Raw genomic sequence first — 24249 nt, forward strand, 5'->3', positions numbered from 1 at the left:
CCCCACCAAACCTCAACAGAAGGACAGGGACAACTGCTAACCAGTGGCTCCCAAACCACTGCAGCCAACCTACTCTCATCCCACCTCTGCAGCAACTTCCTGGCTCAGTGAGTACCCCCCAAAACCCCAAACAAAACAGGTCACTAAAAACTAAAAGTTCACATCCCTAACTGGCAACCCACATCAACCCCAAGTGGCTGAAGAGTCATCTCTGGTATCCAGATGCTCTAGGAAGAAATTCACTTTAACACATGTAACTTTAAGACTGCATACATTACAACAGTGCATTAGTGATACAAGTTGTAAAATACATTTCCATACCTTTGGGTTTTGCATATGATGGTTTTGCATCAGTCACTGCAGGTAGATTGAGCAAGCTTTGTTTTTGTGTATTTTTTAAACATGCATTCAACTAGATATGAGTCAGAATAGATTAATACTCCCTTTTGTTTTTTTATCATTACAGTTAGCTAAAAAATTGCCAGGCAGTCCACAAAACAGGATTTGCTTTAAGACCAACCCACAGAGTTAGTTGGAGACTAACGGCGCTGGGACCTGCTGGGCCGGGACGTTGTATTTAGCTAAGTGTCGAGAGCATTAAGAAGAAAGTCCTGGTTGGAGGCACAAGGCCTGCAGCACCAGCTGTGGAACTCAATGATGTGACTGCACAGCTCCATCCTCACACCTGGGGGAGAATGACAAACCTAAGTTAGTGGGGATCTTCAAGGCATGGATGCTCTGATAACTCCAGGAGGAGGGTATCTACTGGGGCAAAAGGGCAGTTGTACTCCTTCCCACTTACATTACAAAGACCCCTGCGCCACCACTCCCACCCAGTAACAATCAGAGCCCTATTTCCTGAAGCAGGCAGGAAGGAGATGCAAGAGTCTTCCATGCTGTATAAACAATAAATAGTATTTTCTTTCTCCTCTACTTTAAGAACATTAACATAAAACAACGGTCAGGAGTATTTTTCTTGCTAATGCTTGAATAAGAAGTAGGGTTAGCCAGGCGCCGGTGGCTCACGGCTATAATCCTAGTTACTCAGGAGGCTGAGATATGAGGAGTGTGGTTCAAAGCCAGCCCGGGCAGGAAAGTCCCTGAGACTCCTATCTCCAATAAACCACTAGAAAACCAGAAGTGGCGCTGTGGCTCAAGCAGTAGAGCGCTTGCCTTGAGCTGAAGAGCTGAGGGACAGCGCCCAAGCCCAGAGTTCAAGCCCCACAACCAACAACAACAAAAAAAGGTTTGCCAGTCTCCATAGGGAAATATATTTTTGCCAGAACCCTGCCTGCTTCCAGTGGTCACTTACATTTATTTGCAGGGTAATCACCATTGAGGGGGCACGTAGCTGTAGGTGGGTGTTCCTGGGGCCCGGTATGTGGGCACAGTGACTGGGTGAGGGGCAACAGGAGTTGGGGAATGAGCAGTCAGCAGAGTACCTGGAAGAAAGAACAGTATATCACACACAAGGAAGGCCCTCATACTACATAGGAGACTTGTTCAGCACAGCTCACTTCCTCGACAAGCGACAAGCAGGTAGGTCCAGCCTCTTTATGAGAGGAAGACAGATGGGAAAAGTAAGGTTAGACCAACTCCTTAGAATATCCTGAATAGCCAAAAACTAAAAGAATATAGCCTGTTCACAGCACATTTGATATTGCTAATAATGTTTATAAAAGGCTGTGTACCACCCCTTCCGAAAGCATCTATAATAATTTTTTTTTTCGGTTGTGGGGCCTGAACTCTGGCCTGGGCGCTGTCCCTCAGCTCTACAGCTCAAGGCTAGCGCTCTACCACTTGAGCCACAGCGCCGCTTCCAGCTTTTTTCTTATGTGGTGCTGAAGAATCGAACCCAGGGCCTCAGGCATGCAAGGCAAGCACTCTACCACTGAGCCACCTTCCCAGCCCTCATCTATAATAATTTTTATGGACAAGAAACTACAAAATTAAAAGTGAGTACTGTTAGTCTTAAAAGGGAAGGAAATTATGATACACTGTATAATACAGGCAAACCTTAAGCACATTATGCTAAATGAAAAAGTCAGGGATGAATTGAAATCACTGTATGATTCTACTCAGGAATACTAAAAGTTATCAAATTCAAAGACAGAACACAGACTAGTATTTGTCTGAGCTAAAGGGGAAGGGAAAAAGGAGTTTTGCAGGATGGAAGTTTTATAAAGACCCATTTTACAACAATGTGAATATACTGAGTACCATACTACATACTGAAAAGTTGTTAGCATGTTTTGTTGTTGTTTTTTGGTTGGTCATGGGGCTTGAACTCTGGGCTTGGGTGCTGTCCTTGCACTCTTCAGCTCAAGGTGAGTGCTCTACCACTTGAGCCACAGAGCCACTTCCAGTTTTCTAGTGGTTTATTGGAGATAAGTCTCACGGACTTTTCTGCACAAGATGGCTTTGAACCATGATCCTCAGATCTCAGCCTCCTGAGTAGCTAGGATTACAGGTGTGAGCCACCAGTGCCCAGCTTTAGCATGGTTTTTTTTAAAAAAGGAAAATGTGAAGTGGCAATTCTATACCATGTATGTTTCAGACTACATTGAGAGTACATTTTGCTCAAACTTCAGAAACACAGCAACCCCAAGTATGAGAATAAGGACCACGTTCAACCCAGTGTCAACCCAAGTGCCTACGTCTGTCATTCACTTTCTGTTGGCCCCGCTACCTCAGGGCCTTCAGGATTTTGTGCCTGTCTTCTCTGCCCTGACAGGAAATTACAGGGACAAGTAGATTCTCAGCAACACAGATTGCTGTTGCACTACCTTTCTCTCTAGAATCATTTCCTTATGTACTTGTTTATTTTCCTTAAAACTCAGTCACGAGCAAAAAAAATGCACACTATGTGGAAAGTCTGAGGACAACCACATTTATCCAAAGAGCTAAATGTGACCTCATCCCTAGACAAAAACAAGCCCCAGCTCCTATTATGCTCCTAGACCTCCTAACCTAGAGACCAGGAAAAATAAAGTAGATGAATGCCAAAGAATTTAACAAGTAGTTGTTACTTCTATTAACACAGGCCAGCTTTTCTACATTCAAACTTCCCCACTCATGCAAATGGGACTGAAGATGTTATAGGGACTTGTGAAGTGGGTGAGTCCCTCTGCTGGAGTTTCCTCAAATCCATGGAGTATGAGACCATCTAGTCATTCCTCATCCTTGCTGCCAAATGGCCTACCAAGTTCACCAACAAACACAGCACCTCCATCTAATTCAGGGAGTGGTGCTCAGTTACAGGCCGCCCCCTCCCCACCTCCCCATGGTGGTGGCACTGGGACACTTGATTCATGTCAGTCCACAGGACCCAGCCCACCTCACCCCATACTCTTGAAGGGAGTCCTGCCATACTACTGAATGTCAGAGCTAACCACCATTTCCATGGTTCTCCCACCTTACTCCAGCGCTCACAAATGAAAAGGAACAAGACCCCAAGAAAAAAGGACTCACCTGCTGACATGGCCATGGTGGTCCCAGCAACCATGCCCATGGTGACCCCATTGCCTCGAGGAGGAGGGATGGGCGCAGGGTACACAGTCGCTGGCATGCCATTAGGCTGCACCACTGTGGTGTGGTGGATGACGTGAGGGGGCGCTGCATACAGTGGTTGTGTATAGTAAGTGCCTTGCTGTGGGAAGAAGAGAGACAACTGCACAGGGTCCCATGGCTATATAGATCTGATGGAACCACACCTTGTCCATACCTCCCTCCTGCAGGGCATGCCCAAGCATACCTGGGCATATGGGCTCTGCTGGGGGTAGGCACTTCTTACAGGGTACACGGCTGTCTGGTAGGGGTTGGGAGAGGAGGAATATGGCGGCACAGCCCCGCTGGTAGGGGAACATGACACTTTGTAGGGGGTGCCAGGAGTATAGCCTAGAATACAAAAGACAAAGGTTTGAGATCACCCAAATATATACCAAACATTCTTATTATTTAAGAAAAAAGTTTAAAGTGGGTGAATTTTACATTAAAAATAAAACACATGTATATAATAAACACTGCCCAATGGTATCAAGTAATTTTTTCCTTTGTGATAAGAGCCTCACTCTGTAGCCAGACTAGCCAGATGTCCAAAACAAGATACAGAGCAATTTATAATCTAAAAAGTGTTTCTTCACTCTCTCCTCTTTTCTAATTTCTGTCACCATAGGTAGATTTACTCATTACAAGTATGTAAATAGGATCATTTTATGTATTCTCTGTTTAGCTTCTTTGGAAAGCTAGTATGGTTTGAGATTCCCCAGTAATTTCTCTTTTGGTTGCTAAGTAGTGTTAATATTGATGGGTCACTGAGCACCCTTTCTCCTGTTTTTGAGCATATAAATTATCTACCATTATGAATAAGGAGATGGAGCATATGGTTTACAAAGACTTTGTGGACTCACACTTGTTTTCACTTTTCTATGGGAAGTATTGGGGAGGTAGAGTTCCTGGATACTGTGGGAAGTATCTAATTGAGACAGTGCTGCTCCCCATTTTTTGTGGTTCTGGGATTTGAACTCAGACCCTTGTGCTTGCTAAGACAGAAACATAGTTCTGGAGCCTAGTAAGCCACACAGGAAGCCACAGGCTAGGTTTACAATTTCTGCAACACACCTGCCCTTCCTTTCCAAAGGAAACACTGAACAGGTGGCCTATGTAGAAACGGAAAGAGCCAGGGCAGGTACTGGACTTCCAGAGCAGGGCAAAGTGGGCTGCAGGAGTAGCAGTGTTGTTTGAACCACCAGCTATGCACAAAGACCCTGTCATTCATCCCCAACTGCTACTTGATACCCCTGGAACTGTCCCTGCCTCACCCCATAGCTGCTCCTGTTAACTGACCATGAAACATGTCACCTGGGGAGCACCTGGTCAAGCCAGCACCCAATAGGAAGCAGAGATTGGAAGAGTACATCTAATTGAGAACAGATCCAGGAACAGGCACTCATTCTTTTCCATCAAGAAGAGACTTTTTTGTTTTCTTTTCACTTTTCTCCTATCCGTTACAACCATTTACACTACCTTCCTTTCTTCAACCTCTCTGTGGACAATACCACCATTCTTCATGACAACTAACTATAACCCTATAAACTAGTATATACCTGGCAGGCCTCATGCTCCATTACCCTTCTCATCTTCATTTTTCCTTCCTTCTTCTTACTTTCCTTACTAACTCCTACACAAGTAATTATTTTTCTAGCCATACCATGTATGACTATGATTTTAGTTTTATAGATAATGTTGTCAATGGTGTTTTGCTTTAGGTGAGAATATGGTTTGATATTGAATCAATAAATTTGTTATTGCTCAGTTACACCTCAGGCCAGTGGTGAGAATCTACTAACCCAGGTAATATTCAGCCCTGTCAGAACACAGAGAACAGTCCAACACAAAGATTTCAGGTGACTAGACCCCCACGCCACAAACTGACTTCAACTGAGCAAATCTCAATGCAAGAACATAAGAAACATGAAAAATATAATACCACACCTCAAAAAGTCAACAATCATACAACAAAGAATCAGAGTGACAGTGAAGTAGAAGAAATTCAAAAGGTTAGGCTCAAAATGAGTATGAATAATCACTAAGATGAAGGAGCATATGTGTAAACACCTCAATGAACTCAAAGAAAATAGAAGCAAACAAATTCAAAGACAATTCAAATAAAAAACTAAATAAGGGGCTAGGAATGTGGCTTAGTGGTAGAATGCTTGCCTAGCATGCATGAAAGCCCTGAGTTCGATTCCTCAGTACCACCTGAACAGAAAAAGCTGGAAGTGGCACTATGACTCACTGATAAGAGTGCTAGCCTTGAGCAAAAGAAAGTTCAGGGACAGTGCCTAGCCCCTGAGGTCAAGGTCCAGGAATGGCAAAAAGTAAAGAAATAAAAATTAAGAGGATGGGTATGATTGGGAGAAGTAAGGGAGAATTATGGAAGGGGTGACATCAGATATATTGTACTCATAAACTGACATGGTGAATTGAACCTCCTTTGTAGTATTTATAGATAATTTTTCAAAACATTTTTAAAAAGCTAAATAAAACCAAAGTGAATACAAAAGAAAACAGATAAACTCAAAAGTAAACTTATGATGCATGTCAAACTCCTAGAAAAACAGTAACAAGGCAAATTTGTTAAAAGAACAAGTTAGGAGGAAAAAAAGCGCAGAAATCAAAGAATTAAGAGTTAAGAACTATACACTGGCCCTCCCCCCCCAAAAAAAAACCCCAAGAAGTTGCTTTAGTAAGACAAATAAGATTGATAAATTCCTAAACAATGCAACCAAGAGGAGGAGGAAGGTGAGGACTTAAACAAAATTAAGAGATAAAAATAAAAAAAGAAATTCCAGAGGATCATCATAAAATATTTTGAAGACCTATATTCAAGTAAGGTGGAAAGCCTATACGAAATGGACACAATTCTGGATGTATCTGACCTATTACAATTGAATCACAATGATATAACTCACTTAAATGACAACAAGCAATGTGATTGAAGCAGTGATAGTCTTTCAACAATGGAAAGCCCAGGATCTGATCTGACAGACTGATGAATTCTACCAGACCTTCAAAGAACAGCAGTACTCCTCTAACTTGGACACTACTTCAAATCTAGATACCAGAGACATACAAATATATGTACTGGCCAATCTCTTCGATGAACAGACATGAAAATTCTCAATAAAATGCAAGATGAATTCAACAACACATTAAAAAGGCCACACAAGTTGGATTCATTCTAGAGATGTAAGAATGATTCAATACACATAAATCAAACATAATATAGCTCCTAAGCAGAATCAAAGAGGAATCACACGATCATCTTAATTAATGCAAAAGCCTCTGACAAGAGTCAACATCTTTTTACAATAAAAGCTCTTCAGTAATTAGGAACAGAAGGAATGTTATTTCAACATTATAATGGCTATGAATGACAGATCTACAGGCAACTAAATGGCAAAAAACTGAAATTTCCTCTAAAGTCAGCAATGATACTCCTTCCATTCTTACCCAGTAGTGTTGAAACTGTAGCCAGAAAAATAAGGGAAGAGAAAGAAAAGTGATTCAAATAGGGAAAATACAGAAAGGGCTCAAAAATCTAAACTCCCAACAAAGCAACAACCCAATCAATAAGTGGGCAAATAAACTATTTTCAAAAGTAACACTAATGGCCAACAAATATATACTAGTAATAAAGGAAATACACTCAAAATGATATTGAAATTTCATCCAATCAGAATAGATATCAAGAAGAGCACAAACTAATACTGGTGAGGATACAGAGAAAAAGAAAACCTGACATACAATTTGTGGGAATGTAAACTAGCAACTTCTAAGGAAAGCTGTATAGACTCCTCAAAAACAACTAAACATAGAAATATCCTGTGAACAATCACTGACACGATTACTAAGCATACATCTGAGAGAATATAAGATAGTACAGAAGCATCTGCACAATCTTACATAGCAGATATCTGTATAAACAGCCCAGATGCTGATGAAAGAATTTAGAAAATTTATATACATATAGAGTATTACATCAAAAAAATGAAATCATGTCATTTACAGGTAAATAGATCATGTAAGTGAAATAAACCAGATTCATTATGTTGAGTAAGACAAGAGAAGTCAAACTCAAAAAAAAAAAATCAAATATTGCTTGTTTTCACTCATTTGTAGAACCTAAACTTAAAAGATTTGTCTTCATAGACATTTACAGAGTACCTGCTTCTAGCTATGAGACTCTGCAGAAGGCACAAGAAAGATAGAGATGGAAAGAGGGTGGAGGATGAATATGAAGAAGATCATTAATATATACTAAGATTACATACTGAATCTTATTGAGAGCTGTTGAACAATGGGACAAAGAGGATGGGAGGTATGAGGAAAGAGAAGGTAAAAGAGAGGGTTACTCTTATTTAAATACAATAAATGCATATGTGAAACATTACAGAGGAAATCCATCTGCATAATTAAAAATACACTAAGGAAAAAAAAGACAATATAAACAGACTGTCTGGAAGTGGCTATCAGAGGGACAGGAGATGGTGAATGGAAGGCAAAAGAGAATATAGAGAATATGATTGATGTTTCTCGTGTGCCTCTATGAAAACAAAAAAATGAAATCTGAGGAGTTAAGTAAGAAAAGGATGATGATGGGGGTTGACTGTGATTAGGATACGCTATGCTGTGTCACAATGAAATTCCCTTTGTACAACTGATGTTTGAAAATTAAAAATAAGTAAACATCTGTTTGGGAGGAACAGAGAGAAGACAGCCCATTCAGGGTAGGTAACAGACATCATCTGAATGAAATTTTGAGTTTACAGATGGCAACTTAAACATTTCTGAGCCTTGAAGTATCAAACTGGAAGGTGGGAAAAAAAATACTTCAGGTAAGGTCAAGTTAGTGTACAAAGTAATATATTTAGAGGGCAGAGAACCCAACTATTGCCATCAGCAATGAGAAACCAGAATAGAGACCAGAGACCAACTAAGTTGCCTGACACCACAGTTATAAAAGTTTAAGAAAATGCTCAGATATTGTGTTAGGAAAAAAATTATCCTATCAGAGTACATGGTTTCTCTTCAGCTTCAAATCTATGCAACAACACTAAGGAAATTCATCCAAGGCATAAGCAAATAGGCCACAGTACCACCAAAAGAAAAATGCAGCTATATTATAAAGCATTTATACTTAAATATTGTCCATGTGCAAGTACTAGTATCAGATAAACTTTGTATAACTAGTTTAAACTATCATACTTTAGTATATCATGTTCGGTAATGTGTTCATCTTTGTAAAACGTACTAATGGAATATCTAAGTATCTCTACAGCTTACTACAAAGGATTGATGATTCTTTCATGATTTCAGATCATCATTGCAAATACTAGTCACAAGTACAAGTGGATGAGAACAGAGTAAGCATGTCCTTGTTCTATTAAGGTTCTTCCTACTCATATCTGTGTCTAATCATGAACATATGACAGGAATCAGGAGAAAAACTGGGAAAGAATGAAGGAGGGTGACACTGTTCAAAAGGAAATGTACTCATTACCTGAAACATGTAACTGTAACCCCTCTGTATATCACCTTTACAATTCTTTGTTTTAAGACTAGAATCTTCTAGTAATATAGCCAAGGAGTGAATTCATTCGTTAAACAATACTAGTGAACTTAAAAATGCTTCTCCCCAGGAGTGACACAAACCAGAAGCTATGCCACACCTACTGACCTTAGTCCCAAAGCTCTGATTATAAAAACAGCCTTCTGGCTACATTCTGTATTTTTCAGGAAGACAACATGAATGACATATTCTCCACTTCCAGTCTGAGTAACAGAACACATCTCTTTCCAAGGTTCTCTGAACACTCTCAGCATCACACTTTGAAGAGCGTTAAGAGCAGCACTAGGATTGTAAAAGTGCTCAGGAAATCCACTCTATATATCCACCATCTAAACCACAGAGCAGCTTCTGTCTACACATCTGGCAGTAAGAGAACTAAGGGGCAGATGAAGGAAGCAACAGGAATCTGGACATGGTGGTACACACTTATAATCCCAGTGCTTGTAAAGAGGGAAAGGATGAGTTCAAGGCCAATGTAGACTATATAGCAAGTCCCTGTTTCAAAACACAAACACATACAAACAACAAGAAAAAAGAGAAGAAAAAGGAAGAAAGAAAGCAGAGGAAATGGAAAAAAATCTTCTCTTAATTGTGTCTCATAGTGATGTCTTTTTCTTACTTACAAGTTAAGGAGAAAAGATTCAATGAAAAGGGAGAATAAAACATTCGAATCAGGTACTGGTGGTTCACGCCTGTAAACCTAGCTGCTCAGGAGGCTGAGATCTGATGATTGTGGTTTGAAGCCAGCCCAGGCAAGAAAGTCTGTGAGACTATTATCTCCAATGGCTCAAGTGGTAGAGGGCTAACCTTGGGCAAAAAAGTTCTGGCACTGCTAGACAGACATCTCTTCAACAAGGCAGGACTTCTGGGAAGCTATAGCTCTTTCTGCCTGTCCTAGCTTTGAATTAGTGGATCCGGTCGTGAGCAATCTTGGAGGGAAGAAAGAGCCAGGCACTGGTGACTTACTAATCCTAGCTATTCAGTAGGCTAAGACCTGGAGGATATGGTTCCAAGCTAGCCCAGGCAGTAAAGTCTAGTAGACTTATTTTCAATTGACTAGTAAAATGTCAGACTGGAGGTCTGTCTCTAGTGGCAGAGTACCAGTCATAAGGTAAACAGCTGAGAGCCTAAGGCACTAAATTCAAATCCTAGTACTGCCACAAAAAGGGGAGCAGGGAGCAAGAAAGAATCAATCTCCATCTAATAGAAAAGAGCTGAACAAGGCTGGATGACACCTGTCAAAAAGCTCTAGATGAGAACCTTTTCAGTAGCACCAACATCTCAACACCAGCTTTTTCTGCAGGCAAGGCTATATACTTTTGGCAAAAACAGCTTTGCCAGCCGAACATAATAAACCTTATTAAACTTATTTGAAACAATGAGTTGGAAGTCTTTAGTATATTTCCATAGTAACATGTACTCCATTACTCCATTAAGATCATTAGTGAGCTCCGTGCCAGTGGGTCATGCCTGTAATCCTAGCTACTCAGGAGGCTGAGATCTGAGGATCGAGGTTCAAAGCCAGCCTGGGCAGGAAAGACTGTGGGACTCCTATCTCTAATAAACCACTAGAAAATCGAAGTGGCGCTGTAGCTCAAGTGGTACAGCACTCGCCTTGAGCTGAAGAGCTGAAGGACAGCGCCAAAGCTCAGACAGAGTTCAAGCCCCATGACCGACCAAAAAAGGAAGATCATTAGTGTAAAATAGCTAGATAAATTTTTAAATTCTTGAAAAGTAAATTGTTTTGTGAGGTGCTGGTGGCTCAGCCTGCAATCCTATCCACTCAAGTGGCTAAGATCTGAGGATCACAATTCAAAGCCGAGTTTTATCTCCAACTAATGAGGAAAAAAAAAAAAAGCTAAAAGTGGAAGTATGGCTCAAGTGGTAGAACACCAGTCTTGAAAGAAAAGGTCAAACAAGAGCTTGAGGTCTTGAGTTCAAGCCCCAGTACTGGTACAATAATAGTAATTTAAAAAAAAAACTAACTTGCTTTATGATGCTCTGCAGCATTATAATGTGCAGCATTTTTAATACACAAAAAAATGAACTTAAATTTTATCTAACACGCCACACAAAAACTAACTGAAAATGGGCAACAGGTCTAAATATACAGGTTAAAACTACAAAACTGCCAAAAGACAAAAAGCAGACAATCACTGTGATATAATGTTAGGCAGATTTCTCAGCTAGGATACCAAAAATTAAAATGATAAAGTGAACCTAGTCAAATTTTTAATACTCTGTCCTTTAAAGAACACCATTAATGTATAAAAAATGACATAGAATAAAGACCTCTCAAAATTTAACAAACAATAAACAAACGTGGGCCCTGGAAAGTGTGGTGAACTTGTGATCCAACTATCAAGGAGGCAAGAGGATCACTCGGCCCATGGTTTTGAGTGCAGCCAGGGCAACATACAGTCCCAGTCAACAAACTATCAACCACTTTAAGAAAAAATAATTTAACCACTTGAGCAACTGACACAGAAAAAAAGCATACAAATTCTTTATCAATGACATAAAAATAGCAAATTAAGCACATAAAAGGTAATCCTAGTATGTTAAATTCATCTTCTATTCAAATTAAAAGCTCAAGGTACATCAGGTCTATCCACCAGGACAGATAAATAAAAGACTGATCATACTAGCACTGTGTGAGGAAAAGGAAATGCTGGAACTCTCATATTACTGAAGAAAGTAAAATGTTATACCTACTTTGGAAGGCGACTTGGCAGTTTCTTACTAAGTTAAATAAACATCCACTATAAGATCCATTCTACCCCTTGAAGACAAATGAAAACACAAATCCACACAGAAGTGTATATGAACAGGCACAACATTTTTATTTACAATACTGAAAAACTGCAAATAATGCAAATGTTCATTAACAGATGCAAAAGCAAAGTATTTGTATATAATAGGACAGTACCTAACAATAAAATGGAGTTAACTACAATCATAATGTTAAAATGATTATGCTAAATGAAAGAAGGCAGTACAAAAGAGAAAAAAGTACTTTCTATATATACAATTCCATCCTCACATATGAAAATGTGACTCAAGTCGAAAAGGCTTAAGCCCTGAGTTCAAACCCCAGTACAACCAGAAAAAAAAAACAAAAAAAAACAAATGCAGTTTATTATACATGTAATATTTCAAGAAAGCTGTTAATAAAAGAAAGTTAAATGATATGAAATGTTACACTAAAGAAGATGGGTGGCTCTGTGAGGAACAGCTTCAAAGAGGTGCAGAAGCTGGGCGCCAGTAGCTCACACCTGTAATCCTAGCTACTCAGGGAGGCTGAAATCTGAGGATCATGATTCAAAGCCAGCCCGGGCAGGAAAGTCCGTGAGACTCTTATCTCCAATAAACCACTAGAAAACTGGAAGTGGTGCTGTGGCTCAAGCGAGGGATAGCACCCAAGCCCAGAGTTCAAGCCCCATGACCGACCAAAAAAAAAAAAAGAGGTGCAAAAGAAAGGCAGTAGTCCAGTTAGGAGAAAGTATGTGAGAAAAAAAGCAAGAAAGTTTGTGAGAAAAAAGCAATACCACAAAAGAAAACCTATGGCAACCAAGCACCAGTGGCTCACACCTATGATCCTAGCCCCTCAAGAGGATGAGATCTGAGGACAGTGCTTCCAGGCCAGCCTGGGCAATAAAGTTTGTGAAATTCTTGATTTCTATTATCCACCAAAACAGGCAGAAGTGGAGCTGTGGTTCAAGTGGCAGAGTACCAACCTTGAGAGAGGGGAGAACACACACACACACTGTGACAAAAAGCTAGGAGTCTAAAGTTTAAAAGTGGACATATCACCCTGATTTAGGTGGGCAGGAGGCATGAACCACTTTTCCCAGGACAAGACTGGGAGCAGAAAGACCAAGTCAAAACTTTCCTTTAGGTATAATTTTGCTAAAGGCTGGAGAAAGCTAATAATACTAGATAAACAAAAGGATAGACTACTGAGGCAGAATTCTGAGTCAGAAAACAGGAGGAATTTGGTGAACACTGTTGCTCTCTCCTCACATGTTCTCAGAAGTAAAGAACCCAAGTCTTGCAAGGTGCCACCTGTGGAGAACAAGCTATGTCATATGGCTTGACCACTGCTGCAAAGGATTCACAAAGTCCTCTGGGCAAATAATGGTTGATAAAAGCCAACAACAGAGGGTGTTCACTCACAAGAGAAAATCCCACTAAATCAACAACTTTGTAAGACTGACCCAAAGCAATTCCACTTTCAATTTTTTTTCTTTCTATGCTAAGTTCCAGGGCTTGAACTCGGCGACATAAGCTCTCTCCCGCTTTCTTGCTTGTGGCTGGCACTCTACCACTTGGGCCAACCCTCCAGTCTAGCATTTTACTGGTTAAACTGAGACCCTGGGCTGTCTTTGAATCATAATGCTCCAGGTGTTAGCCTCCTGAGAAATTTGGATTACAGATGGGAGTGCCAGCACCAGCTTTTTCTTTCCACTTTCAATTTTAACAACGATTTTTCAAATCTAAAATTGTTCTCTTACAACATGTTACATGAAAAAGACTTTAAAAAATAATCACAGTGAAAGAAGACTAGTGGAAAAATCATCTGCAAAACAATTTTCTAGGAGTCACCTCTGTTCCAAGAAGAGAGGTCTGACACAAAGAGTTACTTATAACAACTCACTGATTAGAATAAAGATTGGGTGATGGGAGGATCTGAAAGCAGTATCTACAGACTGATGTGAAGGAGAATTAAGATTTTAGGTTACTTATCAACAGGCTAACTTTATGAACTGAGAAATCTACTTAACCCAAATCCTATTCCATGCAACTCACTTCTCAAAGATTATCTATTGCCTTCTCCTCAGCACGTACCTGTCTGGAAGGCAGGATTTGCTCCAGGGTACATGTTAGGAGAATACGCAGGAGCTGCTGCTGCATAGCCCATGGGAAAGCCAGCTGGAAAACAAAACAAACAAAACAAAAACACATAGAGCACAACATGTCATTGTCAAAAGTAATCTTACAACTAAAGCTCCCACAAGCCCACAAATTTTACAGTCATCATCTGTATAGCTCCACAGAGATGCACAGGACCCCCATGGCAGTACATGTGCCCAACAGCTTATCCCTGCTTGTCTTCTTTTCCTCAAAATTTTGATGAGTAACATCCATAATCAGGGTTTTTAAACCCATGAATAAATGCTCACACCTTTCTACACCTGGACCAATTTAGAACGTGAGTTAAAAAGTCTACTGTCAAAAGAGTATTGGGCACCAGGGCACATACCTATAATCCCAGCACTCAGGAGTATCAAGAAAGTAAGGAAGCCAGGTGCTGGTGGCTCACGCCTATAATCCTCGCTACTCAGGAGGCTGATCTGAGGATCACAGTTCAAAGCCAGCTGGGGCAGGAAGGTCCGTGAGACTCTTATCTCCAATTAACCACCAGAAAACTAGAAGTGGTGCTGAGGCTCACACAGCAGCACTTGCCTTAAGCTGAAGAGCTCAGGGACAGCACCCAGGCCCAGAATTCAAGCCCCATGACTGAAAAAAGGAAAGCAGAAAAATAAGGAAGCCTGGGCCAGTAAGACCTTGTCTTCCTTTCCCCTAAGAACTAAATCAAGGGTTAAGGTATAGCTGAGCTAACTGGTAAAGTGTATGTTTAGCATGTATAAAGCTGTGGGGTTATTTCCAACCACCAAAATAAATAACAATACCTAAGTCATAGTATTACTGCAAAGGAAGGATAAGTGGAGAAAAAATAAGGGGAAAGGGAGAGAATAAAGAGGGGAGACAGGAGGGGCCCAAGCTGCAATTAGGAAACCCTAACACTTCCAACAGTTTCATTACAGACTCTAATCACATCACTTGCTACTTAAGAGGAGGAATAGGGATGCTAATAGTATTGTGGCTTCACTGGACTAAGTATGGAGGAACCAGGATTAAACTGAACTTGAATGCAATAGCTTATAAATAACACTGCTACCAATGAGAGGCAGTGACTCCAAAGACATAGCCGTTAGCATTACATATTTCTATTTAAAAGCTAGTTTGTGGGCTGGGAAGGTGGCTCAGTAGTAGAGTGCTTGCTTTGCATGCATGAGGCCCTGGGTTCGATTCCTAAGCACCACATAAACAGAAAAAAAAACCCGAAGTGGTGCTATGGCTTGTGGTAGAGCGCTAGCCTTGAGCTGAAGAGTTGAGGGACAAGCACTCAGGCCAGAGTTCAGGCCCCATGACTGACCAAAAAAAAAAAAATTAGTTTGTGTGTGTTGTTAGGAGTTTTATCTAAAGCTTCATGTATGATGGGCAGGCAAGTGCTCTACCACTTGAGCTATCCTCCAGCCCAAAAGATAGTAATTTGGGGGGGAAGGGGGGAGAAGAAGCTATTGCTCTCAGATACCATTAAAACCTTCTACATTACTGTCAAGCCTCTTATTTTGAAGTTCTAATCCCCAACTTTCCCAAATTCATGGTGACTGAACCCAGGTATCAATGTCATTAAACGTCAATCTTCTTACTGAAGATACACATACAATGAAGATGATCTTTATTAACACGTTAGGAATCCTTAGTGAAATCAAACCATAGCCATTAATTCCTCAATTTCGTACAACTTATAGAAATATAAGGCTATTATTGTAGGAATCCTACCCTCTTAATAAGGTGGCCCCCAGTGGAGAGAGACTGTCACCTGCCCCATCCTCTTCAGAGCCCAGGGGATTCTCTGCCCCCCCCCACCCCCTTCTGCCTAACCCCTGGACCCTTCTTTATACTTGGCACAGAGCCAATGAAGCAAACCAGGCTCACTCATCTTAACTGCCACAGCTATATGAGGAAATTCTTCTCTATCCCCTCACCTGTGCAAAAAGGTGACTGAAAACTGCAGGCTTCAAAACTGTTAAACCCAAGAAAGGGGGAGGGGACTCCTGCAGACATACAGACCAACATATTGAAGGCAGTATCATGTCCCCTTAAAGAGTCCAGATAGTAACAGTCTGAAAACTGAGGGCTGCCTAGGGTTAGGTAAAGACTAGGGACAGGAGAGATTGACTTCCAAAAGGAAAGTTTTGTGGGTGAGTCTTATTTTTGTTGTTTGTGGTTCTGAATACAGAAATCCATGTCTCACAAATGCTTAGCAAGTACTCCACCACTGAGGTACATATACCCTCAACCCCTGAGTAGATTTGAAAGTTCTAGATAAAGCTATTTTCTCTAATCACCCCACCCCTGGAAGCCCTGAACAGCTATCCCACTTTCATAAGCTTCTACAAGCCCCAAGGTTTCTGAAGAAACAGGGATCACCAATCCTATGGCTCATAGTAACCTCTTCAAGGGACCAGCTCGTCTCCTGTATGAATCCAATGCTTCCAAGGTGTTTTCTTTGCTCTTGAAACTGACACAGAACCGAAACCTGTTACTCTGGGTTTCCCTCCTAGAGTCTCAATTCTCCAGTTGCCCTCTTATTAGTTAGAAAACAAGTAAGCAGTACTCACATAAACTAAATTTGCTAATTTAGAACAGTAGTGTTCTGTGGACTGAGCTTTAAAGGCCCCAATGTAAGACCATGTAAGCTGTCGTGCATAGTTGTGGTGGACAATGTCACAATTTTTTTTAGTGGTTTCATTCTTACAGTGTGAAACACCATTCATTAAACTAGATCATATTCTGTAGGTCTCTGCAATAACTCCCACAGAATCCAAATTTCCTCATCTTTTCCCATAAATATAGAGAATTGTCTACTCTGCAGTACTGTTAAAGTTTCCTTGGGCCTTGTCATCTCAACCTTCTAACAATCATTTGATATGCTCTAAAAAATTAACCAGAAAACATATACAGCAGTCATTTTAAACAGTCTAGTAAACAATGATCATCAGATGCTACCCATGTAGCCCACTTTCCTGGGGTGTGTCTATTGCTTCCATCTTCTCATCTCTCCCTCTGCCACCACCCTCACCCAGATAAACAAAGTTCACTTCACTTTTTCTACTCCAAGATTCTATCTGGACTACATAAAACCCCCGAGACAGCCTACGCCACCCACCAGAATATTGGATTAGCTGGTCTCAGGGTTCCAAAGTAGTGTTTCTGCCTGTTCACAACCATCATCTTCTTCAGGGTGTACTTTAGTACTCTTGGAGCTTGCAGAGACTGGAAAGCCCTGTCTCCACAGTAAGGGTCAGAATGATCCTGCACTTTTAACCACTTTTCTGGGTCTAGTCACTTCTCAGAAAAGCAAAACTAAGTAAAAAGACCAATTAGAGGGATATCTATAAATTACTTAAGATATAACCCCTCTGTACAGTATTTTCACAATTAAAAATAAATAAATTACTTAGGATAAAGAGATAATAACACTTTAAACTAGAACAAAAAGCCAGTAAAGAAATAAAGCACCAACAGACAGAGACAGCTAGCACTACAAACTATCACTATAGTGACACCATTTCTCACACCAAACTAGCCAAGCCTGCCAAAGCATGATTGTGAGAAAGAAAGAAAGACAGACAGACAGACAGACAGTGAAGTCCCTATGGAAGTAATCTTGGCAATCTTTTTAAAAATTGTATGAACATAGCTGGGTGCTGGTGGCTCATGCCTATAATCCTAGCTATTTGAGGAGGTTGAGATTTGAGGCTCACAGTTAAAAGTCTATAAGACTTAAAAAAAAATAAATTATATTAAGTGAACTAAGCCAGGCCCCAAAAAACATAGGTCCCAAGATTTCCCTTATTTGCAATTAACGAGTATGTCTGAGACAAGCAGAAAAGGTGAGATAAGATGATGTTAGGCAAATGAACCCCAAGATAAGGGCACAAGTGGTTTTTGCTTTCTTGCTATTGTTTCTAACATATTTATAAGATGATTCTTTTGTTGCTTTGTATGTCCCTCCCCCATGGTATAACCCCTGTTTTCACTGTATTTGATGTAGGTATAATTTGGGGAGGGGAAGGGAAAAAACAAATGGTTTAAATACGAATACAAGTGGACCCATTGCAACAATGAGATGTACAAGACGCTGTGTGGAAAAACCAACTTTACAACTTCGGTGAAGGGGGGGAGGAGTGTAGTCATGGAGACGGGAGGGCAGGGATGGTAGGAGGCAATAATGCTTGATAAGAAATGTACTCATTATCTTGTCCATGTAATTGTAACCCCTCTGTACAGTATTTTCACAATAAAAAATAAACAAAAATTAAAAAAAAGAAATGTACTCATTACTTTGCTCTTATAATTGTAACCCCTCTGTATAGTATCTTCACAATAAAAAAATTATTTAAACAAAAACAAATTTAAATATTATTTCTAGTCCTATAAATTTCTGGAAGAAGTTATTTTGCACATTTTATCATTTTATAGATTTTAAGAATTTTTATTTCTAGTTCCATAAATTTCTGGAAGACTAGAGATTAAAAGTATATGTATAAATGGGGCTAGGCAAAAGGCAGCTCTTTTATTATTCAAGAAATTATCCAGAGAAATCTGTATCTAAATTATTTAAGTAGATAGAACTGAACTGTTATCAAAACTTTGTTTACCCCAAAAATAACACTGATGTTTTAAATGAGAATAGAATAGGCATAAATGGTGCAGTTTTTATAATGTTCTCTTCCTGTTCTCTGGTTCCTTCATTGGGTGTTGTGAGGACTACCTAGTTTACAGTACTTGGTAATTAACTGCAGAAAAGGTCACAGAAAAACCTGCAACAACTTCTAATACACCACTGATGCAAGTAAAATAATGGACTGTCCCCAGGCCCTGAGTGGGCGCCCCATAACTAACAAAAACAAAAAATATAAACAAAAAAAAACCTGTATGAACACTTACTTTTTTTTGGGGGGGGTCCGGTCGTGGGGCCTAAACTCTGGGCCTGGGCGCTGTCCCTCAGCTCTTCAACTCAAGGCTAGTGCTCTACCACTTGAGCCACAGCACCACTTCCGGCTTTTTTCTTTTTGTTTATGTGGTGCTGAGGAATTGAACCCAGGGCCTCAGGCATGCAAGGCAAGCGCTCTACCACTGAGCCACCTTCCCAGCCCCTGAACACTTACTTTCTGCCTCAGTAAACACCTTCTACCTGTAGGAATCTACCTTGAATGTAATTTCCAAAAACACACTCACCACAAGGCTATTCAGTCTGTAGCACTGTGGTACAGGAAGTAATTCAAAAACTTCCAACACCATTAAAAAGAAACTGGTTGAATAAAGTAAGGAAACTCCAGAAGATGGAGATAGAGACTATATAACTTAGTGATGTAAAAAACTAAAAAAGGAACAAACCAACTGACATGGGATTCCTAGAACACGTAAGCTGACAATGCAACTTGAGGAGTGCCTGCATTGCTAGTCAAGAACCTGCTGTTCATCAGTAAAGAGTGTAGGTGGGCCAGCAGCCTCCAACAGTAATGCTTGTAACACAGGCCTCCTCCAAGTGTCACTCACTGTTCCAGAGCATCAGAAGGACAGTTTAGACTTTTACAATTGAGCACTCCAATATCAGGTTCTCCCTACCCAATTCTGCTGCTTCCCCTTTTAACTTTCTCCCCCCAAAATAGATGTGTCTCAATTTCATCCACTGTCCATGGAGGAAATTAAGATACATGAATATGTCAGCTTAGGGTACTTAACAATTCTCAGCATGGAAGAAAGACTGAGTATAAGCTCTCCCCAGATACAGGCCTCTAACATAAGGACAAAGAACCATAAAAGGGTTTTGGTGGTCTTACAGGGCTGCCATGATTTTAAATGGAATGTGTGTGTACATACATATATATGGTGTATTAAGTTAAAACCAACTGAAGTCTCCTTTAAGACATGCCAAGGCCTGGCACAAATGTAATGCCAAGTACTTGGGAGGCAGACATTGAGAGGATTCAAGTTCAAGGCCAACCTGAGAAGAAAAGTAATCAAAACCTCATCTTAACAACAGACAAAAGCTGCTATCCCAGATAAACAAGAAATTTAAATAGAAGCATTGGAGTCCAGTCCAGCCTAGACAAAAAATTGATACCCATCTCAAAGCACAAGGGTTAGGGATATGGCTCAAGAAATGGAGCCCCAGAAAGGCTCCATTTAACTAAGGTTAAAACCTTAGTATTATCACACACACACACACACACACACACACACGCACGCACGCACGCACGCACGCATGAATGAGAAGAGGGGTGGAAAAGAAGAGCTAAATAAGACAAATATACAATTGTAACCTTAAAATCTGAAAGTACTCACCAAAAAAAGAAAATCTACATTCAATGTTATTAGGTAAAATAAAAATGGAATCTCAAAGATACCAAATCAGATCTCTAGAATCTGCAACTAGGGCCTTATTTTGAAAAGGCCTTTGCAGACTTAGTATGCTGAGAAAACCTTGGACTACCCACGTAGGTTCTACATCCAATGATAAGTATCTTTATAAAAATACCCCCCCCACACACACACATACACAAAAGGGCAGAGAATATAAACATGAAGACAGGAAGTGATGTTGCCACAAGGCAGGAAGTCAAGGACCATCAACAGCAACAGGTTTGCCTTAGAGCTTCTGCAAGTACAACTTTGCTGAATTCTTAATTCCAGACATTTGGCTTTCACAAAAGAAAATAAACTTCTGTGTTTTAATCCACCAAGTTCCTGATAACTTGTTATAGCAGCAACAGAAAGCAAGTATATTCAGCACAAACATGTCCCAAAAGGAAAGCAAAATTAAAGACAGTCACAAAACAAAATTCAGTAATGAATTTACCAACGGTAAGGAGGAATATAAGTATAAAGGACAATAACTAAGAAACATGTCACCAGAGAAACAGATAAAGGGCACCAAAACCAATGTGAATTAATGTGATGGTGGTCAGCTGAATAAATGTATGGTAAAAACATTACAAAAAGAGAAAAGGGATATTAAAAATATGGTAATCTTTTTTAAAAAGTCATGTGTACAGGAGCAGACTGTAATCATAGCACTCAGGAGTCTGAAGCAGGTACTAGAGCCTAGCTAGCTACATAGTGTGACCCTGTCTCAAATCCCTCCCCTCCCTAAAATAAATTTTAAAAAGGTGAAAGAATAAAAATATTTAATCCAAAAGACAAAGTAGAAATGAACAAACACAGATGTTATTGATGAGAAATCAGTAAATTTCTAGTATTGATTAAATCATCTCAATAATTATTTTGAGTAAAGACAGTATCTTTTGAGAAAATATCCTTCCTTTCTAGTAAATATAAATAAAAAGAAAGGCACCAGACCAGTCTCTCCATTTATGAGCAAGAGCACCAAAAGAGACACATAATTCCATTCATTTGACCCCAGGGTTTGAATGACCTGAAGTGATGATGGGGAGACTGAGATTTTAGATAAATCCTATAGAAGTTGTTTGCTCCAGAAATCTCTTTGAGCAGGAGGGAGCAAATGACTCTCCATGGCGCCAAACCATCACCCAATTCCAGTATTCTTAGATCATGCCTTGCTGGGTAGCATCAGAGGGTGCTCTTGTGCTAGAGACCCTGATGAACACCACCATGGATTGGCGATTGTAAGACAATTAATGTTTGTTTGTTTTTTATAGTAAACCTACCAGGTAATGCTAAAACCAAAGGCTTTGGCTACTTCCCTAGCTCCAGATTCACTGAGAATCCTCTTCTGCTATTCCATTTAGACAGTGTTTGCACATTTAAAAACAGCTGGTATCATCACTAAACTGTCTTCCACCAATTCTTGAAAACTCTTAGGCTGGGAAGGTGGCTCAGTGGTAGAGTGCTTGCTTGCCTTGCATGCATGAGGGCTTGGGTTCGATTCCTCAGCACCACATAAGCAGAAAAAGCTGGAAGTGGTGCTAGGCTCAAGTGGTAGAGAGATAGCCTTGAGCTGAAGAGCTGAGGGACTACGGCTGAAGAGCTGAGGGACTGCGCCTAGACCAAGAGTTCAGGCCTCACTACCGACCAAATAAAACCCTTGCCACTTTTTTTTCAAGTTGGAAAAAATAAGAGTGTCAGCAAAAGACCTGAGTGCCTACATAGATTCATAGCAAACAGCACTCACACAGGAGTAAGGAGATGGGTATGAAGCTCCACGAAGTCCAGATACATACACCCCCCTACACTCCTCAAATAAAAACAGCACCAGCATCCAAGTAACACACCTCTGAGAGAGGAGGCTGAGACACAAGGCTGCCTCAGTCCCCTACTCAATCTTTCTAGAATGGTCTTCTACCTCTTTAAAACTTCCTAATCAGTCACCTATTTCCCCTTCTGGTTCTCTCTTAGCAATGTTCTGTCTTGCATATCCTATCTTTAAATTCCAGTTCATATTCTCCGCCCCCCCCCACCTCTCCCTTTCTCTCTCAGTGTGCACACACACCAAGCATCTTTCCTTTTTTTTGTTCTTTCTTTGCAACTATTCTAAACTTGCCTGGTTCCATTCTAGTGTGTCGTGACTGGTGACTTTTCCCATATTTTCTAACCATTTTGCACAGTAGGTTGAGAACCTGTTAACTTTTTGTTAGTTTCTCAACTTCTGAACCCCCAGGAAGTACAAGTTATACTAGCTAGAGCCCACAAACGTCCTGAATGGCTAGAAAGCATAAAAAAAAACTTCCCTTCTCAGAACCGACACAGACACAGCTTCTTTTTGAGGCCAGTAAGTGGACTAGTTAGCCCACCTCTTTGCAGGAACTCCACCACTCAGACTGCCTGATGAGAGGGCCTTGGCTTCCTGTTCCTCAAGATCCTAACCTACCAGTTCTGACTAAAACTCAAACAGCAAATGCCTCCAGGACAGACAGCTGAAAGGCTAAGAGAGCTGATTTTTCTTTCATTTTAGGCTCCTAAAATATCTCCTCCCTCCTGCAAGTTTAGTTACCCATTTGCAAAATGCTGTACTCCATTTTCTTAGGGTTTTGTAGCAACATAGTTTTCTGTTATCCACCATTTTTATAAAAACTGACAATATACCTGTAATATTACAAATAACTACTTCTTGTAAATGAAGTCACCAATTCAGGCAACCATTATTACTTTTTAACCAAAAATGGTAAATTGTTATTTATAGCTTCCCTCAAAGCTGTTTGATAGCTGACTCCACTAAGAAAAATGTGGTAGGATCCCTCCCTGGCCGTAGAAGGTGGAAGTTGTGTTCAATCAGGACAAATCCCAGAACTAATGTCAATACAGAACATGAAGTTCCAGAGTTTTCCATAAGGCAGAGATAAAGACGATCTAGTCAGAGGGTGCCTTGAGGGGCTGAACCTCAAAGGCCTATGACCCAACATTGAGGCAATACTGAAGAAGTAAGGCTGGGGCCAACAGGTACAGAAACTAGGTCCTGGTCCCAAGTGCTAGAGTACCAGATCAAGTTTTGATCAAAACCATATCTGGGTTGGGAATGTGGCTTAGTGGTAGAGTGCATGCCTAGCATGCATGAAGCCCTAGGTTCGATTCCTCAGTACCACATATACAAAAAAATCTGGAAGTAGTACTGTGGCTCAAGTGGTAGAGTGCTAGCCTTGAGCAAAAGAAGCTCAGTGACAGTGCCCAGTCCCTGAGTTCAAGCCCCAGGACTGGCAAGAAAGAAAAAAAAATACCTGTCTCTTGATTTTTCACTTCCATCTGTCTTCTTCCTTAAGCCACTCTGAGCTGGATTTATCCACTCTAAATGTATTTAATAATATGGAAATATATCATGTTTAATGAAAAAAACTTTGCTTACCTGGATAACCGATTCCTTTGGCATTTGCATAGGGAACCCCAGAAGATCCAGGGCTATAAACAGGATTCATGATTTCAAGCTCTAAAAAGGGAAAAAAAACAAAAACAAACAAAAAAAAAACACAAAAAAACAGTGACTTAGCCAAGTGCTTTTGTTTTCAGATATATCTACAGCATTAGTCTCAAAGACAGGGAGTAAATGTCTTTCTCTAAGCTGTAATAAAGCAGTCTATTCCATATGGTTCCAAATCAATAAAGAATAGAAAAGGAATGCCAACTGTCCTAATGGGTATACAACCAGGATATTGCAATCTTTTCTTTACAACTCTATCAGAAACTAAGAGAAAAAAAAGTCCTTACATCCCTAATAATTAACATGGGAAAGTCCTACAAACAGCATAAATGTCCTTATAATAGTTAAAATAAGGCTGGGTGCTAGT

At 40.3% G+C, this 24249-nt stretch overlaps 1 protein-coding gene across 1 annotated transcript in view; it reads right to left on the bottom strand.

The window, feature by feature from the left end:
- Positions 1-254: 254 nt before the first annotated feature.
- Positions 255-24249, bottom strand: part of Fam168b (family with sequence similarity 168, member B) — a 33845-nt gene continuing 9850 nt past the window's right edge. Inside the window, exons 3-8 of the mRNA XM_013028859.1 lie at positions 23811-23891; positions 13982-14065; positions 3755-3897; positions 3472-3649; positions 1313-1442; positions 255-685 (exon numbers count right to left, since the gene is read on the bottom strand). Of these exons, the coding sequence (XP_012884313.1) occupies positions 1330-1442; positions 3472-3649; positions 3755-3897; positions 13982-14065; positions 23811-23880 (588 nt within the window). The 5' untranslated portion in view covers positions 23881-23891 and the 3' untranslated portion in view covers positions 255-685; positions 1313-1329. The remainder of the gene's footprint in view (positions 686-1312; positions 1443-3471; positions 3650-3754; positions 3898-13981; positions 14066-23810; positions 23892-24249) is intronic.

The sequence above is a fragment of the Dipodomys ordii genome, unplaced genomic scaffold, assembly GCF_000151885.1.
Source record: "Dipodomys ordii isolate 6190 unplaced genomic scaffold, Dord_2.0 Scaffold114, whole genome shotgun sequence".
Taxonomy (NCBI): Eukaryota; Metazoa; Chordata; class Mammalia; order Rodentia; family Heteromyidae; genus Dipodomys; species Dipodomys ordii.